Source organism: Amblyomma mixtum, chromosome 3, assembly GCF_055824585.1.
Source record: "Amblyomma mixtum isolate Tamu chromosome 3, ASM5582458v1, whole genome shotgun sequence".
In the NCBI taxonomy this organism is placed as follows: domain Eukaryota; kingdom Metazoa; phylum Arthropoda; class Arachnida; order Ixodida; family Ixodidae; genus Amblyomma; species Amblyomma mixtum.
Genome location: NC_143014.1, coordinates 133,378,247 through 133,405,713, shown reverse-complemented (window position 1 = coordinate 133,405,713; position 27,467 = coordinate 133,378,247). Strand labels below are relative to the sequence as shown.

At 47.3% G+C, this 27,467-nt stretch overlaps 1 protein-coding gene across 1 annotated transcript in view; it reads left to right on the top strand.

Moving 5' to 3' along the window:
* LOC149351984 (frequenin-1-like) overlaps window positions 1-27,467 on the top strand; it is a 214,672-nt gene that overhangs the window by 146,690 nt on the left and 40,515 nt on the right. Inside the window, exons 2-3 of the mRNA XM_089581216.1 lie at window positions 16,605-16,629; window positions 18,891-18,939. Coding sequence (XP_089437342.1) covers window positions 16,605-16,629; window positions 18,891-18,939 — 74 coding nt within the window. The remainder of the gene's footprint in view (window positions 1-16,604; window positions 16,630-18,890; window positions 18,940-27,467) is intronic.

Genomic DNA, 27,467 nt, shown 5'->3' with positions numbered 1-27,467 from the left:
CGATGACTGGCGCAACTTCGAGCCGGGACGGGTTGGAAGTTGGATTGAAGTTCAGAATGGCGCAAAAGACACACACACAGGAAAAAAGGGGATGACACAAAGAGCGCTCTTTGTGTCATCCCCTTTTTTCCCGTGTGTGTCTTTTGCGCCATTCTGAACTTCAATCATGAACCAACTAGCCCCAAAGCAAGTTCTTCTGGAAGTTGGAGACCACCCAACGTATTATCCAGATCCTGCCCCACTGACCTCCTTCTCGTTCTCTATTTGAGGAAGCACTTGCGAAGGCACAGGTTTCTCGATGATGAAGAGCTCAGACTTCTAGGCAAACACCGTTGTCACGATGACGGCAAAAGCTTTTTTCCCTTTGACAGCAGGAGCACTTGCAAAGCAGGGCATATATTGCATTCGCAGGGGTGTGTGCTGAAAAGTGTAAAGTGGTTATGGTCCTAAAGTTCACGCTTTTATGTTAGGCTTAGAGCTTATTTTACGCCCCTCGTACATGTCCTGCCGATGTTCATTTCTTCTCTTCTTATTTTCTCAGCGATATCTGCAATATGTCCGCCGCAATAACACACTTTCTGGCGTAAGCTACATCATTATTTTGCTTGTAAAAACGTCTCTGAGAGACGACAATGCATTGGCCAGCAATGTCAGCACCTCGCTTTATGACGTAAGTCATCGCTGTCCACAAGTGACCGCACGCTGCGACGTGCAAACGAATAGAGGTGCCCAAAGGGTTTCCACTGGGAATCGAGCGATGTGACTGGCATAGAAATAGCGGAGGCGTTGACTTGGTACGAGGCCTGCCCGTTCTCTCTCTTTGCTGCCTGCCAGACTTGCTGTCCTGGCTACATTAGAAAACACCCAATATAGTTTGACGTGTTTGCTTCCCACGGCGTTGGCTCTTTAACACATCGCGCACGGAACACCCATGCACTCAACTCACGTTTACTCTCTAATCCACGCTGCTTTATTTCTGTCTCCCAACGTTTCACCTGCCACTTTCCTTTTTAATTGCTGACACCGCTCTTCTGAGTCTGATTTTCTGCCTTTTTGTTTTTTAGCCTTCAAGTGTCGGCCCTACAGGCGAGTACTGGCGGAATACATTGATTATGTAAATTTCTTCTCAGGGTTATAGGTAAGCTGCTAGATTCAGTTTGAAAGTAACCGCTGCGTCTTCTCCACATAGTTGTTTTTCGTCTTGTTAATTTCTTTCATGATCTGGATATTACGAGATCACTTCGCTAAAATATCGGCACCCATTACCTACTTCTTGCGCCTTATTACTTGCTGCAAATTGTGGCCTCTAGGCTAAACTGTCCAGAATTACTTTCTTTGCTAATTTTCAGCGATACCTTCGCACCGTGCGTGTATGCACCTCAATCATTCGCCGTAGTTAATCTAATGAGTTGCTGTCGGGACGACATCCTCAGAAAATCAGAGATTACTTAAACCTTACAAATAATATCTCCCAATTCTTGACAACAATTCTCGTAGACATGCGGTGAATAATAACGAAAAAATTGTATGCTCCTGCCATAAACTCCTTTTGATTTATATTTTTTCATCCTCTTACGTATTATTAGGGTCACCGTGCAATCCTTTTATACGTTTCCCAGCAAATTTACGTGGGGTTCTCCGACGCCCTCATTGCGCGGTGTCTGTATGAGCACTACTATTTCTACAGAATAAACTGCTTTCTCCTAGTTCATGAAGGACGTATGAAAGAGTCACATTATATTCTATGAACTTCTCTGCAATTTTATTGGTGCCATGCATGAGATCATTCTCGAGCAGTCCGACAACATGCTTGTTCCGAGAGATGGTTAAGTCTGAACTAAAGTGTAGCATCGGTTTGATTTTGCCGCAGAAGTACACACTCTCACCTACATTCACATACATATGCGCACTCGCAAACACACACAGCCGCATGCACGCACACACACACACACACACGCACGCACACACACACACACACACACACACACACACACACACACACACACACACACACACACACACACACACACACACACACACACACACACACACACACACACGCACATGCACACACGCACATGCACACACGCACATGCACACACGCACATGCACACGCACATGCACACATCGCACAATCATATACACTCACTCGCAACTATACTTTTTTATGCTGTCGCAAACATGAATGCACACTCACCCACACTCTGTCAAACTCGCCCATACACGCCACACACACTCTCGCGCAGACTCACATACGCTCAATCCGCACAATATATACACTCCACACACATACTCTGTGGCACTAACACATGCACACATACTCTCTCACACATACACACTCTATATCAAACACGCATACACACTCACTCACACATCACACACACACACACGTGTGCACGCCTTCTCGCAAAGAAAAAGATTTGCTGAAGTGCTTAACTCAGCAGCTATTTGCTCGTGTACACCCAAATCGCAAACGCCGAAAGCCACCTGGCAACGCGAAATAGGGACATTTCCAGAAGTGCGCCTGCGGTCCTACGCTGCGCCTGGCCTTTTTTTTTAATTTTTTTTTTCTCCGCATATAGCCGCCAGCGCGCACACAAGCTGCGTCCAGGAGCCGAGAACTGCACTCGCGGGGGCAGTTTTCGCCGCTGCCCGCAAAGGAGCAAACGGAAACCGCAGAAGGAGCAGAGTCAGTTCGCTCAGCAACGTCCGATGGGGGCCGCCTGTCGCGGGCCCCCACAGCCCGCAATGTAATGGCAGGCTCTCCCAGGGCGGTGATACCCTGCAGCGCGGCCATCATCTGCAAGTTTCCAGATGCAGTCAGTCGGGGGATAAAGGCGGTGAATGAAAGAGGAGGACAGGGCCCTAACGAGGCTGAAATCTGGGCGGCCATATCTTACGGCGGGTAGGGCGAAAGAACGCGGAAAGCAAATGCGACACGACCGTGAACAAGCGATGAGCGATGGAGCGCGCACACGGGCGCAAATACGCCACGGAGTGCGTCTTTGGCTCTCGCCACCAAATGGGGGAATGCGAGAAGGATCAATAGGCAGGACGAAGCGAATAACACAAACCGTGGTACGTATTAAAATAAAAACGAAAACGGAACGTAAAGCGCTGAACGTTCCGTCATGTGCGCTTGGTTTTATTTTGTGCGCGCATACATGCGTTTTGTCTGTCAGAGTTTGCGCACGCATCCGTCTCTTGTGCACCTGTACAGACGGGCTTTGGGTAACGCTCCCTCAGAGAAGCTACAAGGAAAGTTTTGCATTTTTTTGTTCCGAAACCAAGAGAAGCGTGTACTATCCGCCAGACAGGCCCGGGGGACCGAAAGTTGCAATTGAGGGGAACGGGGGGGGTGGGGGGGGGGGGGGGGGGGGTGCATAGCGCCTTGGAAATGCGTCCTAATAAACGATATCAATCCGAAGTGCGGGTACCCTGTAGCGCAAGTCTGGGAAAACAACGCTCAAGTCCTCGTACGAATATGCTCATGGGCAGACACGCAAATGAAAGGCAAGAAACAAGGAATAGCACTCAGCCCGTAGATGAGATACAGTGCTGTACCTATGCAATGTGAGGAAAAAATATATACACGTGGCACCCCATTTTTTCTTCCCGATGATTTCATGAGCCTTTCGATATTACCGAATACTGGATGTTTTTTTCTTTGTATGCGCGTGTCGCGGCCACGCGACGTGTTTATTGAGACGAAGGTGCTGCTCTATTTGCGTTTTTATTTTTGGGTATAATGATGACAGTGAATGAAATGGAGAAAAAAAAACGCTCTTGGGATTGTGTATGTGCCACAACCACGGCAGCCAGATGATTTGCTTGGCTATCTTTGAACTGATGATATTAAACTGTACCGTGCTTCAATGAATGTGTAAAAACCGCAATCCATTGCATAAAAATGCGGTTTTTACGTTAGCGTCATTAACGCACATATAGAGTATACTACGCGCATAAACTTAACTGGATAAAACTCGAGCTCGGAGACGCGTGCATGTTTTCGGGGATGAACACAACTGACGGGCTAAAACTATAATCGCTTTTTTAAGTTTGTAAGGGTTTGCGTGCATAATTGGGATGACGGTTTCGTTTCTACTGAGGTCAATCTTCTCTTCTTTATGCCTCATATACGGAAGAGACTTCGTCGCGAGGAAGGAGGCGCACTTGAAAGTGATGATAATTATAACTCATGTAAATAGTCTTCCGGTCTTCAAGTGAGATTGTTGTTAATACAGCAATGTTTTATCAGCACTATACAATACACTGAAACAAGGAGCTCTGACTTTTAGCTATAAGTTGAAGATAAGTACCTGGATAGAAGATAAGTTCCTGGACAGGCGGTGAAAAAAGTTCACTGAGGTCAATGTCTGCCGCGGTTGTCTAGCTGTCGTCTTTATTTTTTTTTAGTCCTCAGATTTCTGATCGCGTAAAATAAATATTTATTAATTGCCTAATCGCGACCGCAGGAGTGCGCGAACAAACGGAAGCCAAGGTGCCTAGCAGTTGAGGAAAAGGTCAATCTCTTGTTACTTTTTAAGCAAGCACTATCTATGATTTCATGGTTTAGTTTATAGAGGTTTAACGTCCCAAAGCGACGCAGGCTATGAAGGACGCCGTAGTGAAGGGCTCCGGAAATTTCGGCCACCAGGGATTCTTTAACGTGCACTGACATCGCACAGCACACGGGCCTCTAGAATTTCGACTCCATCGAAATGCGACCGCCGCGGCCAGGATCGAACTCGCATCTTTCAGGTCAGCAGCCGAGCAACGTAGCCAATCAGCGTCTATGATTTGAAGCTCTACGATTTGAAGGCCTCTAAGATTTGAAGCTCAGCGTTTTTACTTTTGAGTGATTTTGGAAATCATCACGCGATGTGTCACTTAATTCTCAATAAAGGTGAAGAAAGCGCTAGCAAATGACGCAACTAAAAGTTCAGAACAATGCCGGAAGCCCGAGGCTATGCTTTTTGTGCTGGTACCTGATCCCTGACCTCCCGGCTACACATTTCTGATGCGGAAGAAGTTTCCTTCTCAGTCCTCCGCCAGCGTTAAAACGCAAGAGTTTAAGGGATACTGAACGAAACTTTTGGAGCTGCTCTTTTACATGCACAAGAGCTTGACAGCTAAAATTGATAAATGCGACAAGCATTTTAGCGAAAAAAGGCGGATACCACGTTTTTTTTTTTTTTCGCGATTTATCGCCGTATCGTTGCACCTGGCGGCCGCCTGTGGAAGCTGCGACTGGACGTCATAACACCCGCGCGCCCACTGTTCCCGCAGGAGCCCGACTGCCATCTCTACTCGCGGGTTTTGCCAGTTTTGCGTCTCGGACGTTTTGGAGCGTTATCGCTCTTTCTCCCCAGACTGAAGTGCGACATCGCGCTTTGAGTGAAGCGACCAGTTGCCTAGGTGTCGGACGAGGGTGTCATGACGTGTGATGAGGGCTTGGCGCGCGCTCATAAAATATCGAAAATAAAACCATCTGCTGAAAAATATGCGAAGTGACGACTAGATTTCGGTGTAATCACATTCCGAGAATCTATTTTCAGCGTTTTTGCGCAATTTTAAGACATTGCACTAGTATCCCTTTAAGTTACTAGATTTCCTCCACATGGATATCTTGGAAAGTCCGCCACGTGGAAACTTCCCACCAGCGCGTATGTATCCACGGATGCATTACTGAAAGCGTGCTGGTTCACGGAAGGTGCGGGTGGTGGCGGAAACTAATAGCGAGCCTAATCGGTGAACCTCTTCGCACAGAATAACGGTTAGTAATTGACCAGCACCTAGGCCGTATGGCGGCGGCACCGGAAGTATACGGTTAATCGCCAGCGCACCTGCGTCGGCCAACCACTCGTCGAGCACTTTCATGGAGCCCTCACGCCAGCTATGCGGCGTCCGCAGCATTGCAGAGTAATAGTGATATTCAGTGCAAGTGCGCTGCGGCCCTATAAGAGAAAGGAAAGTACGTACCTTAATTAACGTCTCAACCTCTTATTTTTCTCTTCGTTTTGTTTTACTGGAGAGCGGCGTTTGCGTGCGACAGTGTCTCCACGCGCCGCGGTTTCGCTCCGCACTATCGCAAACCCACCATTTCGATTCGGAGCGATTTTTTTTTAATGTTTTAGGCTGAGCTTATTTTGGGTCGACATTCGCCGAAGGAACGCTGGGGCGCGCTAACGAGCCACGGTGGTGCGACCCAGAGAGAGGGGTGGGTGGAGTGGGGGGGGGGGGGGGGGGGGGGGGGCATGAGCACGCACTGGCTGCTACGGAGGGGCCACCGGGGCGACTCCGGACGGTTGAAGCAGATTCCCGCCGGTGTGTACCGGGGAATTGTTTATCACGCACACCCATCGATCGGGCAGCAGCGCGCGCCTCGTTGCGAGCAGCTGTTGGCGCCGAGCAGAGCCGCGCCAATCGCCGCGGGCGGCCGCCCCGTTTGCGGTGACCTCCGAAACGCGTGCCGTGGCCAGCGTCAGCTTGGCGGGACCTTCGGACGACACCGCAGCGTGGAGTCGAACAGCGGCGCAGAGCTTCGGGAAGTCAGGCGGCGACCGGGAAGCAATGTGCTCAGGGAAACACCTGCGCACTTCGTCGACGACTCCTGCATGGGATCGCGAGAAGGTGCCCTAATGTGCTTCTCTCTTCTGAGCTGTTGTCACGTGCGCAGCATCGGAAACGCGAGAAGAAATTATCAGCTTTACGTTCTCAATAAGGCACATATGAAAATGGTAGCGGTCTCCAGGGCGTAACTGTAGAGACAATATTGGTGACACTTCTTTGATTCAGTCATCATTCATCCTAACAACGCCTCATAATATGAACCGGAAGGAAGGGACGATGCCACCCGTGTACACGCAATCACTACGTTATATTCCGCGTATTTAAGTTTCGACTGCTTGCCCTTTTAGCCTCACTGTGAACAAGAAACGCGTATGGGTTCCGAAACGTGATTTTTTTACTCTGACTTAGTCAGTGACTGTTAAACTTTTACTTCAACTATAGAGAACGTATACGCCACCCGGGCTCCATTTTGGGGTGCATGCGGCACGATGAAAGGCTGCGAGCATATCCGAATCGACTTATCGCTACCTGCTCCCGTTTTCACTGCTGAAGCTGAGCACTGTGCCACAAGATGGCGCCCGTGACGACACATGAATACCTCGGATAGTGACGCAGACACGCGAAACGTGCGGTTTGGGCTGACAGCGGACGTTCAACCTCTAGATATACTCAGGCAGGTGCAGCGGCGAAGGCGCTGCGCATCCTCGTCAAAGCTTGTTCCTTCGTCCCTGTAGAATGCGTGTAACGGCGCTGCGATCGGCATGAAAGACTCCAGCACCAAACTATCGGGCGCTCATGCTGCAAAACGTTTTGTAAGCTCGCCTCTCCTTCGACATTCGGTACTCGCTTTTTTTTTCTTTAGTTGAAGTCACTGAGGCAAGCTTGAACCTCAAGAACGAAGTCCGAAAAAAAAGCGTTACACGTTATTTTGTTTTGTTTTGCATTTTAACATCTTCGAATACAAACTTACTTACCTCATGGCAAAATATCAAGAGATGCTTTTGGATCATTCTCTGAGTAATCTGTGCCCGATAAATTCTTGCTAGAGAAAGTGAGAGCCCGCATTTTGCGCCGCCTTGCAATGCCTAGCGATAGACTGCGAAGGCAAGGAACTGATCACCCTTTAAATGGCCGGCGATGCAGCTCGCAACATTTTCAGTCACGCGTTAACATGGTCGCTGCACGCGAGTGCGTTATCACGCCTATCCTAAACGCAGATTCAAAAGTATTCGCACGTTTGATATTTCTCGTGTTGGTTTTTCTATATTTTTTTTTCTGCGAACGGCCGTTATATCGCAAAAAAAAAATCGCGTGTTTATATCTCCTCACTGGCAGTATTTCCCTCGTTTTGCATGCGGCTAGCGTTATTTCTTTCGCCATGCCTGGTCGCAACGCGCGCGGGGTTTCATTTTATTCAGGCTTCAAAAATGAATAATAAAGAACGGAGATCCGACGTTGCCCCGGTCCCATTGACAACGTTGAGCGCGAGCTGTTTGAAGGCGCACACTTACCGGCAGCAGTGGGGGCGCATATTTCACGCGAGTTCTAATTAAATTGCTCCGTAATGGGAGAGGTCGTTGCGTTGCCAGGAGACAATAAATTAATGCCGCGGGGTGCTGCGCGTAAACCTGGCTGTACCGCGGCAATGAAAGGTAACAAATGTGTAGATGAAGGCTGCTGCGCATTTGTTTTCTGACGCTGTACAGTCAGTTATTTCGCTGCGTTCAGACCGCGTTTCCCGCTAATTGCGCGTTCGTATATTTTTTATCCCCCCCTCCTACTCCCCCTCCTACCCCCCCCCCCCCCCCCCCCCCATTTTTTGCCGGGAATAATGGTCCTGCCATTAGGAGATAAGGAAGGTGCGGCGTTTTATTTAAAGTGCTCATAATAAAACGTGCTTGCAGGCCTCGCCATTAACAGCGAAGGGTAGGTAAAAAGGCAGGGGGGGGGGGGGGGGGGGGGGTTTGGAAACAGACACACGGTGGGAGGGGGCGAAGGTGAAAGCTTGGCTGAATGAAAGCGTGCCTTGTATATAGCCTCGCAACGGGCGAAAACTAACGGGCTACGGTTTTTAATGACAGCGCAAAAGAAGGACTAAAAGAGAAGCGGAGAAAATATGGATACCTGAAGTGGCGAAAAGAAAACGTGGCGGCGAAGGTTCGAGCACGTTCAAGTAAAATCGGCTTTCCTCTCTATCTCTTTTTTTTTTTCTTTTCCCTTCCGTCTCCAGGTTGGTAAGTATGAGGCCCTTAAGCGAAGGAGCAGGGCTTCAATTTGCAGCCATCAGAGTTCCTTGAACGGCGCATGAAACTGCTATAGCCTCGTTTGGGTGGTCCAACGGAACGGGGCACACGTGCCGAACGTCCACTTGAGAACCCGGGCTGCCTTACCTGCTCTTGCGTTGAAGTACGATTAATCAAGAATCTGGTCTACTGCTCGCGAGCACCTAGGAGACCGGCGTTGCAGAAAAAAAGCAAGTATACGAAAGGGCAGGGGCGGGGAGTATATACTACGCAATCAGCGAAACTCTAGAGAGAGCGCTATAGGGCACGAAATAGAGCTGTCGCAAGCATGTTGTGGGTCATTAAATTAAGTATAGGTGATGTGAGTGGAGGGAACGTATTTTTTTTTTGTATGTGTTCGTAAGAAGCCCGTATTTTTAGATCACTTGTTGCTGCAGTTATTATGACGTACTGTGGCTTCTACGGTTAGACAATGTGTTTGGTAAAGTGATGCGACTACGAAGAGGAAAATAAGCTCTTTTTATTTCCGCAAAGTTAATAATTTTTGAAACCTCATGTTCCTCGCTCACGTATCATTTCTGCATCTCAAAAGCAGGCGGAAATGTTGAAATACACGCGCTATGTCATTTACAGCGCGCTAAATTACATGCGCGTGTAGACTCTAGAAGCACCTGCAGCCATTTACTCTCCTACCCGCCCTCGCTGTCTCGCCTGCAGACTGTTTCTCTGCGGGGATGCAGCATGATAACGCGCCATGCTGGCACACTATATATCGAATATTCGACGCTCTCTCGGCGTTCTCTGTTCATTCCCAAGTAGATGGCATATTCAAGTCAGTTTAGGACTGTCGCTAGCAACCCGCAATACATTAGCGCCACGGGCGAGGACTTCTTCTATCGACCTCTACCTACAGTCTGTCTTGTCTGTGGCTAGCTGTTTTGGATTGCAGCTTGACTGAGAATAAATGTCACTCGGCAAAGGAACTTGTTGTTCTACTCGACGTCCGTCGAATGCGCTTGTTAGTTACGTTGATGATGATTTTATTTCTCATATTGCTAGCACAAATAATTACGTAGAGTTACGAAGAAATCTCGCGTCAATATAATCGTAAACCAAAAATAACCTAGCGAAAATAAGTGCAAGCTTTCAGGTCAGTAAGTTCTTGTTGACGTTCAATTAGAAAGTTGGAAAGTCTGCACCTACTAGAGTGTGCATCTGTGGCAGCTTGGTACCGTTGTTGTTGGTTCTTCTTCATTTGTATACGAGTATAGCTTGAAGCGATTGTATTTGCCGAGACAGCCGACATTTCGCATTGAGGGTGGTACAACGGTATAAATTAGACAAGGTAGTTCTTTGAAGAAGGCTGCTAAAAAAGAAAAGGAGATTTGCTTTAGACCTTTGTTTCTACTCAGGTAACGAATACGAATCACTGCAATGAGCAGAGCGCAGATATTTTTTTTTTCTGTTCAATTTATGGCCCTTTTTGGAGTTTGGTAGCAAAACACCTTTTCGCAAAGCAATACAATTGCAATAAAAAGAAACACTCCTAATCTTCTCCATCTCTCAGCCCTGTTATACCTACAACTCACAGTATGTCACAGTATGGTTGGTAGAATACTCTCAACTTTACTTTTTTTTTCTTTAGACATTACGCTTACTCGGCTATACGAAATATGCGTTTGCATGCGGCTGCGTGCATGGCATGTTGTGCGTTGGGACTGAGCTTGTCTCTGTCAGTCTCTCCCGTCATGCACGAACATGAAGCCAGTGACCTGCGAGGATCGTAAGGTGCGATATTACGTTCATGCCCGGTCGCAGGGTACGGTCCTAACACCTGGCTGATGAGTCATGCTCATTACTCACGAGCTGAACCTTTTTTGAAGGCCATCGAAACACACCTCGCTTCCTCTTCCAAGGTTTTCTTCAATTGCGCATGCAAGGCCCCACCTATGTTGTCTGAGCACCTGTGCAGTGTCACTGAAAATAAGGTTCCCTATTTTATTGGTCTCCTTGTAGGCAAAAGAAAAGAAAGCACGTTCGCGAGGATTTCAGAAAATATTAAGATACAAAAATGCCACAGCATAGTAGCGCATGATTGTCCAGTGATTGGGCGCGTTTCGTGTGCTTCGCCACGAAATCTCCTGTATCTTCTACCACGTTAGCAGTGGTAAATAAATGAAGGTGCCAGTGACAAAGAAACGGCACCGTCATCTAAAACTACTTCATGGTTTCGCTAAAGAGGTACAGACGCGAAACACAATTCCTGACAGAACGCATCCTTGGTTATCTCAACGTATTGGGGTGGGATGCCTTTTAGCAAGTTGCAGTCGCAGCCGTTGAGTGCAAGGTTATTTAGTACGACTTTCAGTATTTCCGCTCAGCAGCTTCGACATTTCTATCCGCACGGAAGTCGACATAGTGTGTCGTTAAATATGAGCAGAACAAAATTTGGGGATGCTTAAGCTTTGTCTTTAAGATTTAAACGCGATCGCATTATTGGTTTTCGTTCGCATCGCCTACTGAATTACCTAAGCGCTAATTACCAAACTAATCATTAATCATGTACACATCAATACATGTCCCTAAGACTCCTAAGTCAAAGACTAGGTCCACTGTTCTTCAGCTTCAATCAAAGAGCCCCAGTCGCCTATAGGTTGCGTGCCCGTCCCGCAGTCCGAAGGTATGGGTTGGATTGCCACCCAAATGAACCCAATTTTCTTACCAGCTGAATTTTGTTTATTCTTTGTTTCTATTGGGATTTTTTGTTACGGCCAATGACGCCGACCCTTAACGCTAACGACCCTTAACGCCATCGTCTTAAAAAATTTCGGCGTCCCTGTGTCCTGTCTACAGTCGGTAACATGGAACGTTTTGTAGGCTGCTTTTTGGCAAATGGTGAAGGCGCGAGCAGACAAGCTTAACTTCGCGTCAGATATTTCTCAGCCCACGTGATCTCTGACGTCACAGCAGCTTGAATGTGACATTATGCAGGGCAAGGACAGACCGAAACAAAAACTGACGGTAAAAATGTAATCTACCAGTTAGTCACGCTGCAGTCTGGATTTCAGAGCTCATTTCCAAGGTTACTGCCCCTGTAGGAGTCTTTCAAGGCAGAAACACCAACACGCAAAAATGTTGCGCCTGTACTCCTGCGGGACACGGTTCGGATACACAACCCTCTTCACAAAGAGTCACATACTAACTCGCCATGTTCATTTCTCTAGTTTAAAGTTGTAAGTTCAAAGCATTCTCCCAGTGCTACGGCGAAAAAAAATCCGTTCGTAGATTTGCGATAAGCATAGCTGCCGTGTCAACCCGGTGAATGATAGCGGCAGTTTTAGCATCCGTGAGATTAAACACTTTGTGGAGTCTTAACCGAAAACAAATATCCAGTACTGGAGCCTACTTTCTAAAGATGCATTTCTCTATTCATTCTTTCGTCCCTTTAGCGTTGGCGGCTTCCGCCGGTGATGTCAGGGTTAACATCCAACAAGCAGTACCATTCGGCCGCTCTGCTTTTCAAAAGTTCAGAATCAGAATCGTTTACTTTCTGGGGGTGAACGTGTTAGACAAAATATCAATTCACAATGATGTGCCGTAGCCGGATACTGATTTGGTTCATTCCGTACAGCACGGACATAAAAGTGTCCAAAACAAACGAAACAGTGAAGAAAAGTGAAGAAAGCAAGGAATGGCAATTAGAAATCAGGTGAAGAAAGTATAAAGGGAAGGTCCCACTTTTGTTAAAAATTGCCGGCAGGGTTACAACATTGCATTAGGTGACGCTGGCAATATATACTTGCATATATATACTAGGAAAATACTAGTCAAACATCTAAAATAAGCAAAACAAAAACTCAAGACGGTTTTGTTGATAAGTTCAGAATGCTATAATTCTATAGGCGGCTGAAAGCTAAGACAAAGCAGTTTTTGCTCGAAGAAATTTGAGTGTGTAAGGTGAAAGAGGAGACGCTTTTTTTTTTTGGGGGGGGGGGGGGGGGAGTTTGAAAGTAACGACCTTTCTACACGTAATAGAGGACACCTCAATAACGCCGAGACAGCACACGCTGTGCCGCACAGAACTGTACACTCTAATCACGAATACGCCTATATTGTAGTATAAAGGGAGTAAACGGTCGTCTAGCGCAATTCCTTTTATAAAAGAGAGTCCCCTAAATGACAGCTTACTCCCTTCGGTTTAGAGTGTACAAGACGTGAAAGTTAGACTTGACAAGCATCGCCTGTTTCATAGCGCATTAGGTGCCTCCTGTTCACCGAGCACGCCAGCTCCCAATGCTTTACGCTCTGGCGTGAGGCCTCGCCGAGCAGCCTTTTGAGTGCCCCCCTTCAAGGATGGGCATTCAGGGCCTTCTGAGCTGGCGACGCTGCTTTAGGGTCACTTAAGAGGCGGTACCCACCAGCGGGAGGTAAAGCCGTGCCTGGCAGGAGCAAGAATAAAAACAACGAATAAGGGGGGACATTCACCGAACACGTGCAGCCGTAATCTCGTCGAGCTGTTCGAAAAGCTCCCACACAGCCGCTGCCCACTCTGGCTCGTTCGCCGCGCGTCTAATTGGATGCAAACTCGCTCGGAATTCATCAAGAAGCGGGGGAGAACGCTTCGCCGCGGCCTTCATCCAAAGCGTGCGCGCCCCACTGAGGGACCGGCGGCGCTTGAGATCAGAGCGAAAGCGAACGAGATCATCGCGGCGGCTGAAAGAGGGCGCAGGGGAAAGGGAGCGTGGGACTTTATCTGAGCTCGACAGAGGTGAGCTCCATTAGGCCGGAGAGCAGCGGCATAACACGGGACGCCCGCGTGGCCACTGGAGCCGCAGTTCTCTCACCTCACTTGGCGACTCGCGCTCGCTGCGGTCGCACTCCCTTCCGCTCGTCCCTCCTGTCATATCCAGTGGCGTGGTAGCGTCCTCAAAAAATAAAAAAAGTAGAATAGAGGCGAACACAACTGGTGACTTTAGGAGGCATGCCTGTTCACTGATTTCCGGGTGTTACCCGAGTGAACTCGCTGGTTTATTCGCTATCGAGCTTGTAGACCGGAAACTTCATATTTCCAATCTCCCTCCATACCGCCACACTTGAAGAGAAAAAAAAATGACAGGTCATGCTCTGAAAGGGCAAGGTTTGAATGCTCTAGCAAGCAGTTCAGCACACAAATGACTACTTTTCTAATTTCAAACCACTGCAAACACCTTTTGTTAGGCATTTCAAACACCTTATTTTATGAACTCATAACTTTTGCTGAACCACTGCCCGCAATGCCACCACCGTTGTGTTCACCCCGCAACATTTTCATCTTTTGTTTCGTTTATTCGCAATAGCGGCGTATATGTGCCAGGGTATTGTTCATTTTGCCTGGTCCATAATTGGATAGAGGCCGATGCGACTGGGCGACGCGCGGAGCTTTCATAAATGAGCGCGCGGTATCTTTCCATGACGTCAATGGAGGCGGAGTTTGTATACGTTATCCACCTTCTGTTCGCTCGGGCCACCTATATTCATCATCACCAGCCTGACTACGCCCACTGCAGGGCAAAGCCCTCTCCCATGTCTCTCCAATTAACCCTGTCCTGCCCCTCTCCTTGTCCACCTAGGATGACGTCATGGAACGGACCGCCGCCACTGCTGCTGTCTTTAAGCGCAGACTGTGTTCACCATTAACCAGCAAATAATGTGACACTCGTCGTGGCTGTGAGTTTGCGTACTCGCTTCCCCTTGGAAATTCCTGGGTTCGAATCCGGTCGGTGCAAGTTTTCTTTCTGGGATTCTTTCTATTCCTGTGACCACACAGGATCACACCAAAGACCACACCAAGGACCACACACAGGTCGTTGAAATCGCTCACCGTGACCAGTAATGCTGGCGCATAAAAAAAAAACAAAAAAAGGCGAAAGCTGGTCCTTACTCGGGATGAACTGTTCCTATTCGGGAGTAAATACAGAAGGTTTAACTGTTCATTCTCAAGCAAATAATCGCTTCGGGGAGCAACAGGTTGTCAACTAAAGGAGCTGCTGAAAGATGAAAACTACTGGAAGCGTCATCAATGAGGCAATTTCGAGCGAAATATATTTTGAAAGCACTGCTCAAATGTGTAGCACCAAAAAAGAAACAAGAAGAATCATGAACAAACCAGCATTCGAACACATTATCTTCGGATTTCTGACTGTAACCCCCAGGCCATACGCTTCGAATCATAAGAGAGCATCACTTATACTATAACAGGTGTATATGTCGCTTCAGAATACCGCTCACATTTATATCAGAAGTACTGGCGTAGCAAAGCGTGTCGACTTTCTTGTCATGCTCTTTTGCAACAAGCTGCGGTCACCTGAGCAGTTTGCACGAGGGTGCGGGTCGTGTTAAACACGATTTCTTTTATGCCAAGTCTTACACTTTCTACAAGGTTGTAAAGTACTGTATTTTCCGTTCCTGTATCGTGTCTTGTTTACCACGCTGTGTTTATTTTGTGCTATAATTTTCGAATCCTACCACATCGTAGATAGCAATACACAGCAGTTGTGTATAGTCTCTTTTTAAAGCATGCGTCGCAGCATGCCTTTTTACGTTTTTTGTTTCGGTGCAGAATCAAGAAAAAAAAAGAGCGATGTTTTTTGCGCGGCGTCACTCAAAGCCATCCCAAAACAAGGTACAGTAAACGAGAGCAGCGGCAAAATCACGTCTCTCCTATGAATAATCTTACGTGGATGAAAAAGCAAATCAGCTGCCGCAACATTTGGTATTTTAGCCCCTGTACGCGTTTTCGTGCCCTATAAGCATAGGGGAAACAACGAGGACACGCATTTGGCGCCAGTTTGTATTCCAACCCGCGCTCTTGAGCCGTGTGTAACTCCCCCGACAATTCGGCCGCTTCTTCCCGTTTCTTCCCATCGCGCCTTTTTATCCCTTCTATGGTTTTGCCTTTTGCCCCGCACACTCCTCGCAATACCATTCGGGTGGTGCCTCGCCCCGTAGTTTCCGGCAGCCAATAAGGCGGGGCGAAGGTGGCTGGCACACGCAGAGCAGACGCCAGCGTAATCGAGAGCAGGTTTTTTGTTCCGCTCGGATGCGGACGGTGCGGTGGTGGGGGAGGCAAAGGGATATCCAGAAACGAGCGCTGGCGCGTACAGTGGCGATCGTGCAAAGCGCCGTGCGGGGGCCCCGGCACCGTATTGAGCCCCGCTTACGCGCGCACATGCGCTGGTCGCAGATATTGCGTTCGGTGCCGGGGGCTCTTGTCTTTCCGCCGATGCGAGAAAGCGCGCTCGACGAGATCAGAGAGAGGGAGGAAGGGGGGGGGGGGGGGAACTAGAAAGATAAAATGGTAGGGGGGGGGGGGGGGGGGCTTGTTGACCCAGGGGCGAGATGTGTAGGCACGTAATCCGGGCCGGCCCGGACCGGGCAGCCAAAAGCAAGGGTTCGGCGCCGGAAAAAGAAGAAATAAAGAAAGGAAAGAAAGCGAGGGCTCGGAACGCGGCTCATCAGGCGACGAGGGGGGAAGGTGGATATGAGGAAAGAGGTCCGCGCAAGACGAAATGAGTCCGAAGCGGCGAAAACGAGGAGCAAAGGGAAGAATTGTCCTTTGCATGCTCCCAGACGGGGCAGCGTAAAGACATAATAAATTGGCTGCTTTTCCGGGTTGCTGCACAAACGCTGCTCTCCCTTTCATAGTAATGGCAGAGGGAAGCGGAATAAGCATGAGCCGTTCATTGCTTGGCGATGGTGACTGAAACGTGACGTTTATCGTTTTCTTTCTCTCTTTTTTTTCTCTTGCAGTTACAGAAAAAGAAGTCCGGCAATGGTGAGTAGAGCTTTCTTTCGCTTCTTCACAGCTCGTCATTGAGTCAAAAAGACAAATAAAATAAAAAAAAATTGCCATCATCTATATCAAACTTTCCGTAACAAACAATGCACCTTCAAGGCATGTTCGTAGTTGTTTCTCTAGTTTCTAGTGGCAGTACATTGCTGTTTTCCCCGCTGTTATGGCTTCAATACGTCTAAGTATATATAGCCGATTTTTGCTAATTTTTATGTTTTCTTGTTGTTAGCCAGAATAAATGTGAATTTTTTACATAATCGAGTGGTGTACTGTACCTAAAGCATTAAATGCTTTATTCGAAGCGTTCTCAGAGCAGAAATAAAAAAAATAAACACACAGTCTTTTTGACTGCTGCTATGTACTCCGCATCACGAATATTTTTTATGCTTTCTAATAAAACGCGCTAGAAATTATTTTCAGCATGGTTCCTTAATATAGAAGAACAAAAAATCAAGCAGGCAATGAAGGCCGCCTGTAGAACACCCGTCAAATAATGTGACTGGTGAACACAAAGCGTATCCAAACAGCTTTCTGCACAACATTGGTTTATGGTTTGCCTGTTCCTAGGTTGTCGCATCGTGGTCGGCCATTTTACCAACGACGCCTACCTTCGAACCCAACCTGTATGAAAAAATCTACCAATGCGTCCCCAGGTGCTGAAATTCGGGGTGAAGGAGTGTTTATGCAGATAAGAAACAAATTGCCGGCCTGCGTTGGTACTTCACAACGCTTTAGTCATATCCAGCCTTGGTGCATTATTTACATGTGGATCGCAGACGGGCCGACTTCGGCGATTGAGGCTCCTCAGCAGTTCGGAAAAGGCAGAAGTGTAATTTTTTTTTTATATTGTAATACTATTTTCTTATTTCACTTTATCTTTTTTTTGCCGCCATAATAGGACAAGAGCCCGCGGCAAGCGACGCATGCTAGCTATCACTTTTGTGGCCAGAAATGGTATCAATAAATCTAGTAGTCCGGCGAAAGGATGAATCGTGAAAAAAAAATTGTTGCAAAATGTAGTTCAAGGGTCTTCTTTCCGTCTAATACGGCGTCCTTTGACCAAATATTATGCGTGGTTAGTTACAGAACTTCTCTTAAGTAAATTTTGTTATTGGCTGATGTGTTTATCGTTTAGCTTCCATAAATTTGGCTTCCGTGCCGCTGAATAGCTTAACCGGTAATTAGTATCATGCACCCGCCAATCGTGATGCGATCCTGCGCAAGAGTTTTGTTAGCACTGGCCCCAGATTTGCCAAATTTTCCTCAAGTGAGAGCACTCCGTGGTTGGCCGGTGCACGAGCAGTGGATAATTATAACAGTCAATCAGGAGAAATACTGAGGGAACACAAAAGAACTCACACATAGATGCGCGTTTCATCACTGGAGTGTGAGGTTTTCGTTGGCTGTTATGATTAGATATCCTTTCACTGTTTTCGATGCAGTCATGCTTACGTCCCGCCCACATGTAGCCAGTTATTCGCCTCATGTACCCGTATACACCGAAGTCTGCTTAGTAATTTGACCAATAGCGCGAATTGAAAATCCTGCAGGCTGCATAAAACATTTTGCTGATTAAACACGCGAAAACAATTTCAAAAGCTGGCTGGCATGCGCGCGCAGTTTTTTTTTAAGTTCGTAAATTAGAACCAATTACTAGACGTTCTCAACAATCGTGAACGTGACAATTTCAGAGTTATGATGTGAGGATCCCAGTTAATGCAGAGAGTCTTTTTTTTTATGCACGAAATTTTTAAGTGTGGTGAGATGGTCAAACCTGCTAGTTTTATCATATCTGTGACATCACTAATGATTGCAGAATGTACGCTTTACTGTAACGTGCAGCTGGACCTGTGTGCATTGTAACGCAAGCGGTGGTTTACGTTTACATACGGCCTCGATGGAAAAAGCTCAACTCTCTCATGAAAGTGCCTGGGGGTACAGTTTAGATATGTTAAAAAAAAAACACAACAGCAACAACAAGAATTATTGAGTGTATGTACTGGCACAAAAAGAAAAAAAAAAGGGAGCTGTTCGAAGGTCTTTCATGGGAAGCGAACGTGCGCATGGCAGTTCCGTAGAAAGCAGAGGTTCGAAAGGAGAACGGCGAGTGTGCATAGTATCAGTGGAAGAAGATTGAGAACTAATCGATTCTCGCCGACAAGAACGCCTGCACCGCATTTTTCACGCATTATGGACTCTTTAATTTTCTTCCTGCTGTTTTCTGTGCTTTTTTTTTCGTGCAGGTACAAAGGCTTTCTAAAGGACTGCCCCAATGGATTACTCACAGAACAAGTAAGTGCAATTTTACATATGCGTATTTTGTAGCTGTTTCTTGTTGTTCACAGCGAGTGTGAATGGGTAATTATTCGGCACTACGCGCTCTGAATAGCGCGTATAAACATGGAACAAAGTTCTGAAACAGCACGTTGTTTTTCCTAGCGGATGTTACATCTGGTGTCAACCAGCTATTGATGATTCGTAACGGCATGATATCGTTTTTACTCACGAACGCACCTTAAATTTGCCATTTTGCGTCGGTGACAGTCAACGATGCTAAACTCGTGATGAAATTTCTTTGCCCCGTTGTAGTAAAGGAACGTGAAACGCAAAGCGGCTACAGTAGCCGATACGTCTCTGCGGTCAAAGCCTCGACCTTGAAGCTAGTATACTGCTAGCTTTTATTTTGCCAGCCTTTCGCTGCCTGTGAAACTTGTTTGGAAGCGTTTCACAAGTTATTTGCATCAGCATTAAGAGCGAGTTTATTCTCCCTAAAAGGCAAACGACTCTCTCAGTGATCTTTCGTGTCTTTCTTCCGTCCAATACGGCCACGCTATGTTAGCAAAATTTTTGTGCGCATGACTTTAAAAGATTCTTTGCCGTTTTTCCTCCCTTGGAGTCCACTTTCTCACTCTAACCTGATTCCCTCATCCCCTGAGCACTCTGTTAAGACAATTGCACCTCAGATGTTAAAAACTCATGCTTTTTGCATGAATAGAGAAAACGTCAGGATTCTCGGCACTACGGTCTTAAAAAAAAACGGCAGGGAGATAGAGAGAGAATCAGCGCGCTAGGCAACGTTTCGACAATAAAACTTGTCTTCATTGGCGGACCTGTCCTCTTCCCAGACGAAGACAAGTCCTTTTGCGGAAACGTTTGTCGACGGGCCAGGGCTTTCCTCCCAACCCTTGTCCGAGGCTTCGCCGTTTATTATATATAAGCCACGCTGCTCTCTTTCCGTGTCCTAACGTTGCTTCTATCGCTTGCTATCCCGTGCAGCACTCTCTTTTGACTCATATGAAGCTTTATTTTTTTTTTTTGCTAGTCCTGATGCTACCGCTTCATACTCGGGTACTTTCACGATGCACCGGTTGTCCATTTTCCCTTTCAGGGATATTGCTAAATAAACAGTCATTTTTCCTAATTTGAGGGTTTTAGTCAAATGAATCGCAACTAATCCTTATTGTCAGACTATCGTTTATTCTCTGGTCAGTACCTGCAATGACTGTTCGGTCTGGATGGATGCATTCTTCACCTACATTCAATACCTCACTACGTAGCTTAAACTGTTCTTCCCTGGCTAGACTGTTGAGTACTGCATTTCTTGGCGTTCATTCATGAGCTCTATCTACTGTATCACTTGTTCAGGAGCTTAATCATTCGCTGTAATCCTATGCATAGGTTACTTAGGAGGGCGTTATTTTCGTGACGTTTTGTTCTGTTTATCTTTCTTTCCGCCCATTCTATTTTCTCCTTCATTTTTTTATACCCTCAACCCTCTCCCCCCGTGCACGGTAGAAAAACCGCTTATTCTTCCGCTCCTTCCTTCCGCCATTTTACAGTGTGCAACCGTCGTAGCGTGCATTGATAATTTTTATTTTTACCACCTGAACGAGTGATTTTCAGTTATCATGCCTGACCTCATTGAGAAAGAGAATCACTACGCACACGCAATTCTATGGCGTTCGCGCATTTTCTGTTTGAAGCTTAACTAGCGTGAGAAGGAAAGCGGCAGAACCGGCATTGTCCGGTCTCTCCGCATTATGAACCGTCGCTCAACTCGCCACCCCGAAATCACCTCACCCATCTCCTGCCTTCTCCTGATTCCTCATAAACAGCACATTTCTCGCAAACTTCCGTGATAGTTCACACCCGTTTACAGGCTGCCAACATAGGACGCGGCATAAATTTTAACAGAAAGCCGTCCTATACACACGCTAGGCAACCATTGCTAGTCAGTTCAACACGTACAAACTATCTTCTTTTCGTTACCGCAACTTGCATCACTGTTAGAGGTGCAAGTTGCAGGCGTTAATTTGAACAAAAATTCCAACTTGCACAACAGAAAATGTGATGATTCTTATGGGCTTGCCAAGTGTCCGCGCTACTGCCGCCACCGCCGAAACAGTTATTTTTTCGTATTCGCACACAAATTCGCTCAGCTAGGAGTTTCCTTTGCTTCGGTTCGGCCAGCCTGCCCGGTTGTTGTCACTACTTGAATCAACGTCAGCTAAAGGGTGGTTTCCGAGGTAAGGGTCGTAGTTTGGCTAGTTACACTCGTAGCCTTCCGCTGTCCGTTTGGTTTCTTCGATTCAAATATGCGCGCTATTTTTCACCCAGGTTGCTAATGTTTTGGTAGCAAACCATTACTTCTACTTTGAGCTAAATTTAGCCCTCCGAAAACTCAGTGAACACGTGCTGTTATACGAACGAAATGATCATATATTTTCGCCTAGCAGCTCTCCTGACTGGTATGACCATCGATAGGGATATATGTTTTTATCACTGATCTTTCTTGTATTGACGCGCACACACGCACGCACACTAGCAGGTGGATCGACGTATGGTGAAAGAAGGAACAACTTTATTCCAACGTTCCGGACAGGGTCTGGTGTTCGTTAGAATGGACCAGACCCTGGTCGAAACGTCAGAATTATATTGTTCGTTCTTTCAGTATGCGTCGGGCCACCTTCTTTCATGTTTCACCGGATCGATATATATATATATATATATATATATATATACGACGCACACACACATATCAGTGCCACCCACGTGGCGCTGATGAACACTCTGAAAGTTAGGTCACTTGTAAAACATAAGTGCCCCCGAAAGCAGATCTGACAGCCGTAGCTCAGTTGGTAGAGCACCGTACGGATAATTCGGAGGTCGTGGGTTCGGTTCCCTCCGGCGGCATGTGGTTGTTTTTAGAGCGCAGCTCTTAGGCGCCCGTTCCTGCATTTCGCGGCGTCGCCGTCGCCCTTGTCCGTTATAACCAGCAGTGGACACCATTTAAGCTGCGAAAGCAAAGGAGTAGGAGGTTGGAAAGGAGAAAGTAAAAGCGCAACCTCCTCCCCTCCTTAGCAACCGGCGCGCCAGTGGGGGCGCAGCTGTGCATAGCAACCGTGACGTCACACAGTAGCGGTAGAGCGCGCGCGCGTCGGCGGTGGCAGCTACATTGCCGCTCCTTCGCCAGACATCTCGTTGCAGTCGAGTGAGTGAGACGTATGGCTCCGAAGCGGCCCAGTGATTACGCGCCAAGCGGTTTGGGGAAGCGGCAGTGGGTTGACCACACGGCGTTCGCCAAGCACATTTTAGAATTTCCAAAGTGTCTTCGGTATTTTTTTGAGGAAAGGAAAAGGCGCAGTATCTGTCTCCCACAGCTGCGAAACCAATAGAGCGGGAGCTTGGAAAGCAGAGGGTAACATTTGTAAATTAGTTTTGAGGAAAGGAAATGCGCAGTATCTGTCTCACACATTTCGGTGGACGCCTGACCAGATGGAAGGCGCATAACTGCCCTCTTGGAACAGTGGACACCTCAATCGTGCTACGTGGCGGTAGTGACAGATGTGCGCTGCATGCTTTGGCATGGACGACATTGTGCCAGAAACGCTGCCACCTGCCAGGGTGGCAGGGTGGATAGGGACTTTAATGTAGATATAAAGACAAGCGGAAATTTCTTACCCCTTATGCGGGAGAACATCCCGTTCCTCTCACTCGTAACGGCTCCCACTGCTGCGACAATCTCACGAAATACTTGCGCAGGCCTCGTCTTTGAAAATCTGGCATTGGTGCAGTAAGTCGAGCATATATGTATCTATTTCTCCGTCCACAAAGCTTCCTTCATGACAAACAAGAACTGTTAGTGGAGTGTTTCTTGAAGAAGGAATATATGTTGGCAGCTGATTGATAAATATAAGATAAAGTCTCCAGAAATTGAAAAACATGACAGGATTTAATTCATGACGTTTCGGCTGGAGGACCAGCCTTTTTCGAAAAAGGCTGGTCCTCCAGCCGAAACGTCGTGAATTAAATCCTGTTATGTTTTTCAATTTCTGGTGACTTTACCTTATATATATATATATATATATATATATATATATATATATATATATATATATATATATATATATATATATATATATATATATATATATATATATATATATTGCTTCCACAGAAACCTCGTAGTTAAATCAAAATTCGCCCCGGACCAGGACGAATTTTTCTTTCACTACGAAGTTTCCGTGAAAGCTGTATAGCTGTCTTTCTTGCCGTATGGCTGCGCTTGGCGGATGCCAGTAAGTAATTTGCTCCCTTTTAGGATCTTTTCTGTTAAAGGGCGAGGATCGAGGCGGTCCTGGTCACAACGCAGCGCACGTCTTTCGGTCTCCAAAGCAGGGCACTCACACAGATGTGCAATTGTCTCTTCGCTGCCCCATCTTTGACTAGCAGGGCTGTCGGTCATCTCAATCTGGAACGTGTATTGCTTTGTAAATGCAACATCGAGGCATAGACGGCAAAGCAATGTTGCCTCGCTACGCGCTTTATTATGGGGAAGATGAAGGCGCAGTCCAGCGCCCAAAGCCCTGAGGCGACAGGTTGAAAAGTGGCCAGTGTTCCACGCAGAAAGTGTGAGTGCCAGAGCCAACCTGCGTAGCTCACATGCTGCGTAAACTTTTGCTATAGGAAGGCTTGAAGTCTCTCATTGTGGGCAGATCGGGCAGCTTCGTCCACGTGGTTGTTTCTTTTGATACCACAATGTCCCGGCAGCCACTGAAAAATGACATCGTGACCTTTCGATATGGCGCAGTGGTGCACCTCACGCTCTGACATTGCGCTACGCCCTGGTCGTCACTAGGCCTAGTGTGTTTCACATTGAAGCCACACCGGGCAGCACTTTGCCGGTCTGAATGGTCTGCTCATGGCATCGCCTTACCGAAAACCTCACTGTTTGATATTAAAACAAAGGTGTGATCGATTTCCCCGACGTCTTAGCGTAGAAGTTACGTGCAAGCCACCGGTTCAGCCGCGCTGGCGGCATTTGCTGTACTGCTGCGAACTAAAACTTGCTTGTATCGCAGTTACTACTCCTACCACCAACTTTGTAGGGGCCAGCGATCCTCAAGAAGGGTTCACTTTAGGCATTCCTTGATCCCAGGGCTTCATTATTTGCGAAAACAAATTTTAGCACGCTTTTTTGACGCTGGCGCCAGGGATCCGCCGTAGAGGTGTTGGCTTGGCGCAGACTGCTTGCGGTAGGCGCTGCAGTGGACGGCGCCGGAGGTAGTGCTGCCAGTGGACAGCGCCGTCGGATGGTACTCTGCGTTGTACACTGTATTGTAAACATAACTACGACATCTGCAAACACAGCTTCATTCCGCAGATCACCGCGTCACTTCGTTTGTTGCACCTAAGGAGCCGTTGGTTGCCGTAACCGAGAACGATGGCGTGCTGTGTGACAAGCACCAACAGCGCGGCTTGACTGCCCGTATGATTACGGTATAAGTCAGTACTGGAAGTGCCTGTAGGTCAGCATGGATGTGAACCAGATGGAAAAAGCAAAACGTTTGCATGCAAACAGGTGAAAGATTAACATAAACGAAACTGAAATGCTGATTGAATAATATACTCCATGCAGGCACTTTAAGTATGCTGCATATCGCCAGTTTGTCACAGAGTTCGTCAACGAATCAACTTGCAATTCTTGTCTCATAGAACGACCGAAATGGAGAAAACAAACGGCACATGCAGAAGGTTGGTCTGATCTGTCGTTCATCAAAGCGCGGGATGGAGCGAGGCAAGCGAGCAAAGCCGGACGGCCGGCCGATTCTCTGCTGGTGCCGTCATTTTCGCCAGTTCTACCCTTTGGCGTCTCCCCAACGAGTGCTCCTGGAAGCGACGAGGGCATGTCAGCGGCGGGGATTTGACCAGCGATTTCGGCTCCTTTTACGGACAGAATCGAGAAAAAATTGACACACATGATTCACAAGTCCCCTCTTTACTGGTTGGTTGGTTGGTTTATGGGGTTTAACGTCCCAAAGCGACTAAGGCTATGAGAGACGCCGTAGTGGAGTCCCCTCTTTACTACCACTGCATTTCATCATGCAATTTGAAAACTGTTCGAGCTTCCCTTTAATGACGTCATCTCTTCTGGCAATTTTGACGCCATAGGCAGGATAAGAGGGTTCTGGCTCAGCTTCATCGCTCACCAATCATGTTCCACTTGGCAAAACGGTAATGCAGGACGTACTACATCCGCCGCTGTGGACGAGGATGACGCTGGTGAATACTCTCAAGGCTAGGCTACATACAACATAAATGCCTCAGAAAGTAGAAGTTGGACAGCCGCCGCCGCAGCTCTGTTGGTAGAGCACCGAACGTGAAATTCGGAGGTCGTGGGCTCGGACCCCACCGGCGGCATGTGGTGGTGTTTAGGGAGGTTTGCCTCACTCCACCTGCCACCTGTGAACTGTCCCAATGAGATTTTGCCCCTCTCCCCTTCCCCCTCTTCATATGTAGAGAAAAAGAGGGAGATGCCGCACGAATAATGACTTAGCAAAAATGAAAATGAATAAGAAGAAAATGACTGGCAATAGCAGGCCTATGTGCGAAATATACTGCCTCCCGAAAAACTAGCTGAGCAGAAAGGAAGCTTGCGGGAGCTACTTCTTCAAGCATCTCTCAGGAAGAGCAGCCCGAGTCCCACGAGCCCTGCCGGTCGCTGTATTTGAAACAGCCACCTGCCAGTTCAGTGCTGCATCGTTTACCCTCTTCAACGCAGTTCCTGCAAGCATATTTGAAGATTTCTGAATTATGCGATGCAGCTAGATAGCACAGGAGCCGAGAGGTTACAGCAATTCTTCTGGCACAGTCATACCGTCTTCGTATGCGCCGTCGCGGCGATGTGACCAGTGCGTCCAAAGATAGATATCGAGTTTGCGGTAGGCGAGGGGTGCGCCAGAAAGGCATAAGCTGATATGACGCTTTTCGTGATGTGTTACCGTGAAGTGAAGAGTTTTTTTTCGAAATGAGCCAAATCCACAAACCAAAAGTAACGCAACCCCAACTGTAGTGGCAAGCTAAGCCAGTCAACTTTCCTTTAAAAAACGGATCGGAACAAAATGGGTCAAATCACACCAACTGAGCTAGCCCGCAGATCACGTTTCAAATCGAAAACGAGCCAAATCCTTCCACTGCGTGGAACGAAATGAGCCAAATCCGTTCAACCAATAGGAGACTGACCCGGAGACCACGTGATTCAGCCAACAAGGCAGCCTCCTTGTAGGCTCGTGCCGGCGGTGCTCGTGCGTGTTAGCGCGGACTGCGTGGTCTGTTTCGCGAGCTCCTTTGTTTTTTCAAGACTTTTGCTTTGACGGACTTAGTTCCGCATGGATTGCGACGGGTATGAAGAGGTCGGTGAACGTTCCCTGGAAGGCGTACTGTACCGAAGGAATGAGATCAACGTCCAACCTGCCTTTCAAGATTACTGAAACGAAGGTTTTTTTACATTAAGAGAAATGTGACAGGCCGAAGCCCTCAAATTAGAGCCGAACCCCACTACAGGGTTTCGGTGTCTAATTTTGTATCGGTCCTAAAGAGGGGAAAGACTCTTGTACAAACACCGAAACAGTGCGAGCTGTATGCACACCACCTCAACGAACTGAAGGTGAGAGACGTGACCAAGTTCTGGTGACTCACTTTGGTGTGTCATGGAAAGAAAACGAAGAACTTGCGTATTTTGAGGCTGCCTTTCGTCGCTGTCAAGAAAATGAGCCCATGGCAGATTGCGAAGAAGGCTGCTTATGCTGCCAGGAAGACAGGCCTGCTCTGCTATCCATGTATGAGTGTAAAGCGGGTGACGCATACTTGTAATTTTTTTGCTGCCTAAGTCACAGCACAAGCATTTTTCCATATTGTTTTGAATGTAACCTGAAACATACTGCAGTAATAATAAAGTTTCGAGAAGAAAGCTGGGCCGAATCTAATGCTTCGCTTCGATATGAGCCAAATCCAATGTTTCCATTGTTGTATAGGCCAAACTATGCACATAAAGTTTTGGCGATTAATGCTGTTCGACTGCTCTATCTACCCCATAAAACTTGTGAGGTACTAAGTTGAATAGCAGCGCATTCCTTTCAGACACGAAATTATGGCCTTGTTCTAAGTTTCTGTTTTGGTGGATCTGGCTCATTTCGAAAAAAAACTCTTCAAGTGTTCGGTGTCTGTTCCGCTTAATTGAGTTCTTGTGAACATTGCACTAGTACGGCGATCTGCAGAGACAAAAACACACCCGTTAGAACAAGGGCCAAGAGACCTCAGAAATGTTTCACGATAGGTTGTTTCTTCAAATATGCTGCTTAAACGATACTAAGCGGTCGCGGCTGCTGTCGCCATGGCCAACTTCGGTGCTTTGCCTGATATTTTGCCGGTACGCGCACCCATTTAGGAGTTGTAATAATGTTTCTGGTTACGTTCCATTGTTTCCACCGCGCAAAAAAAAAAGCATTTTGCGCAAGCCCCAATCGGACGTGATCAGAGTC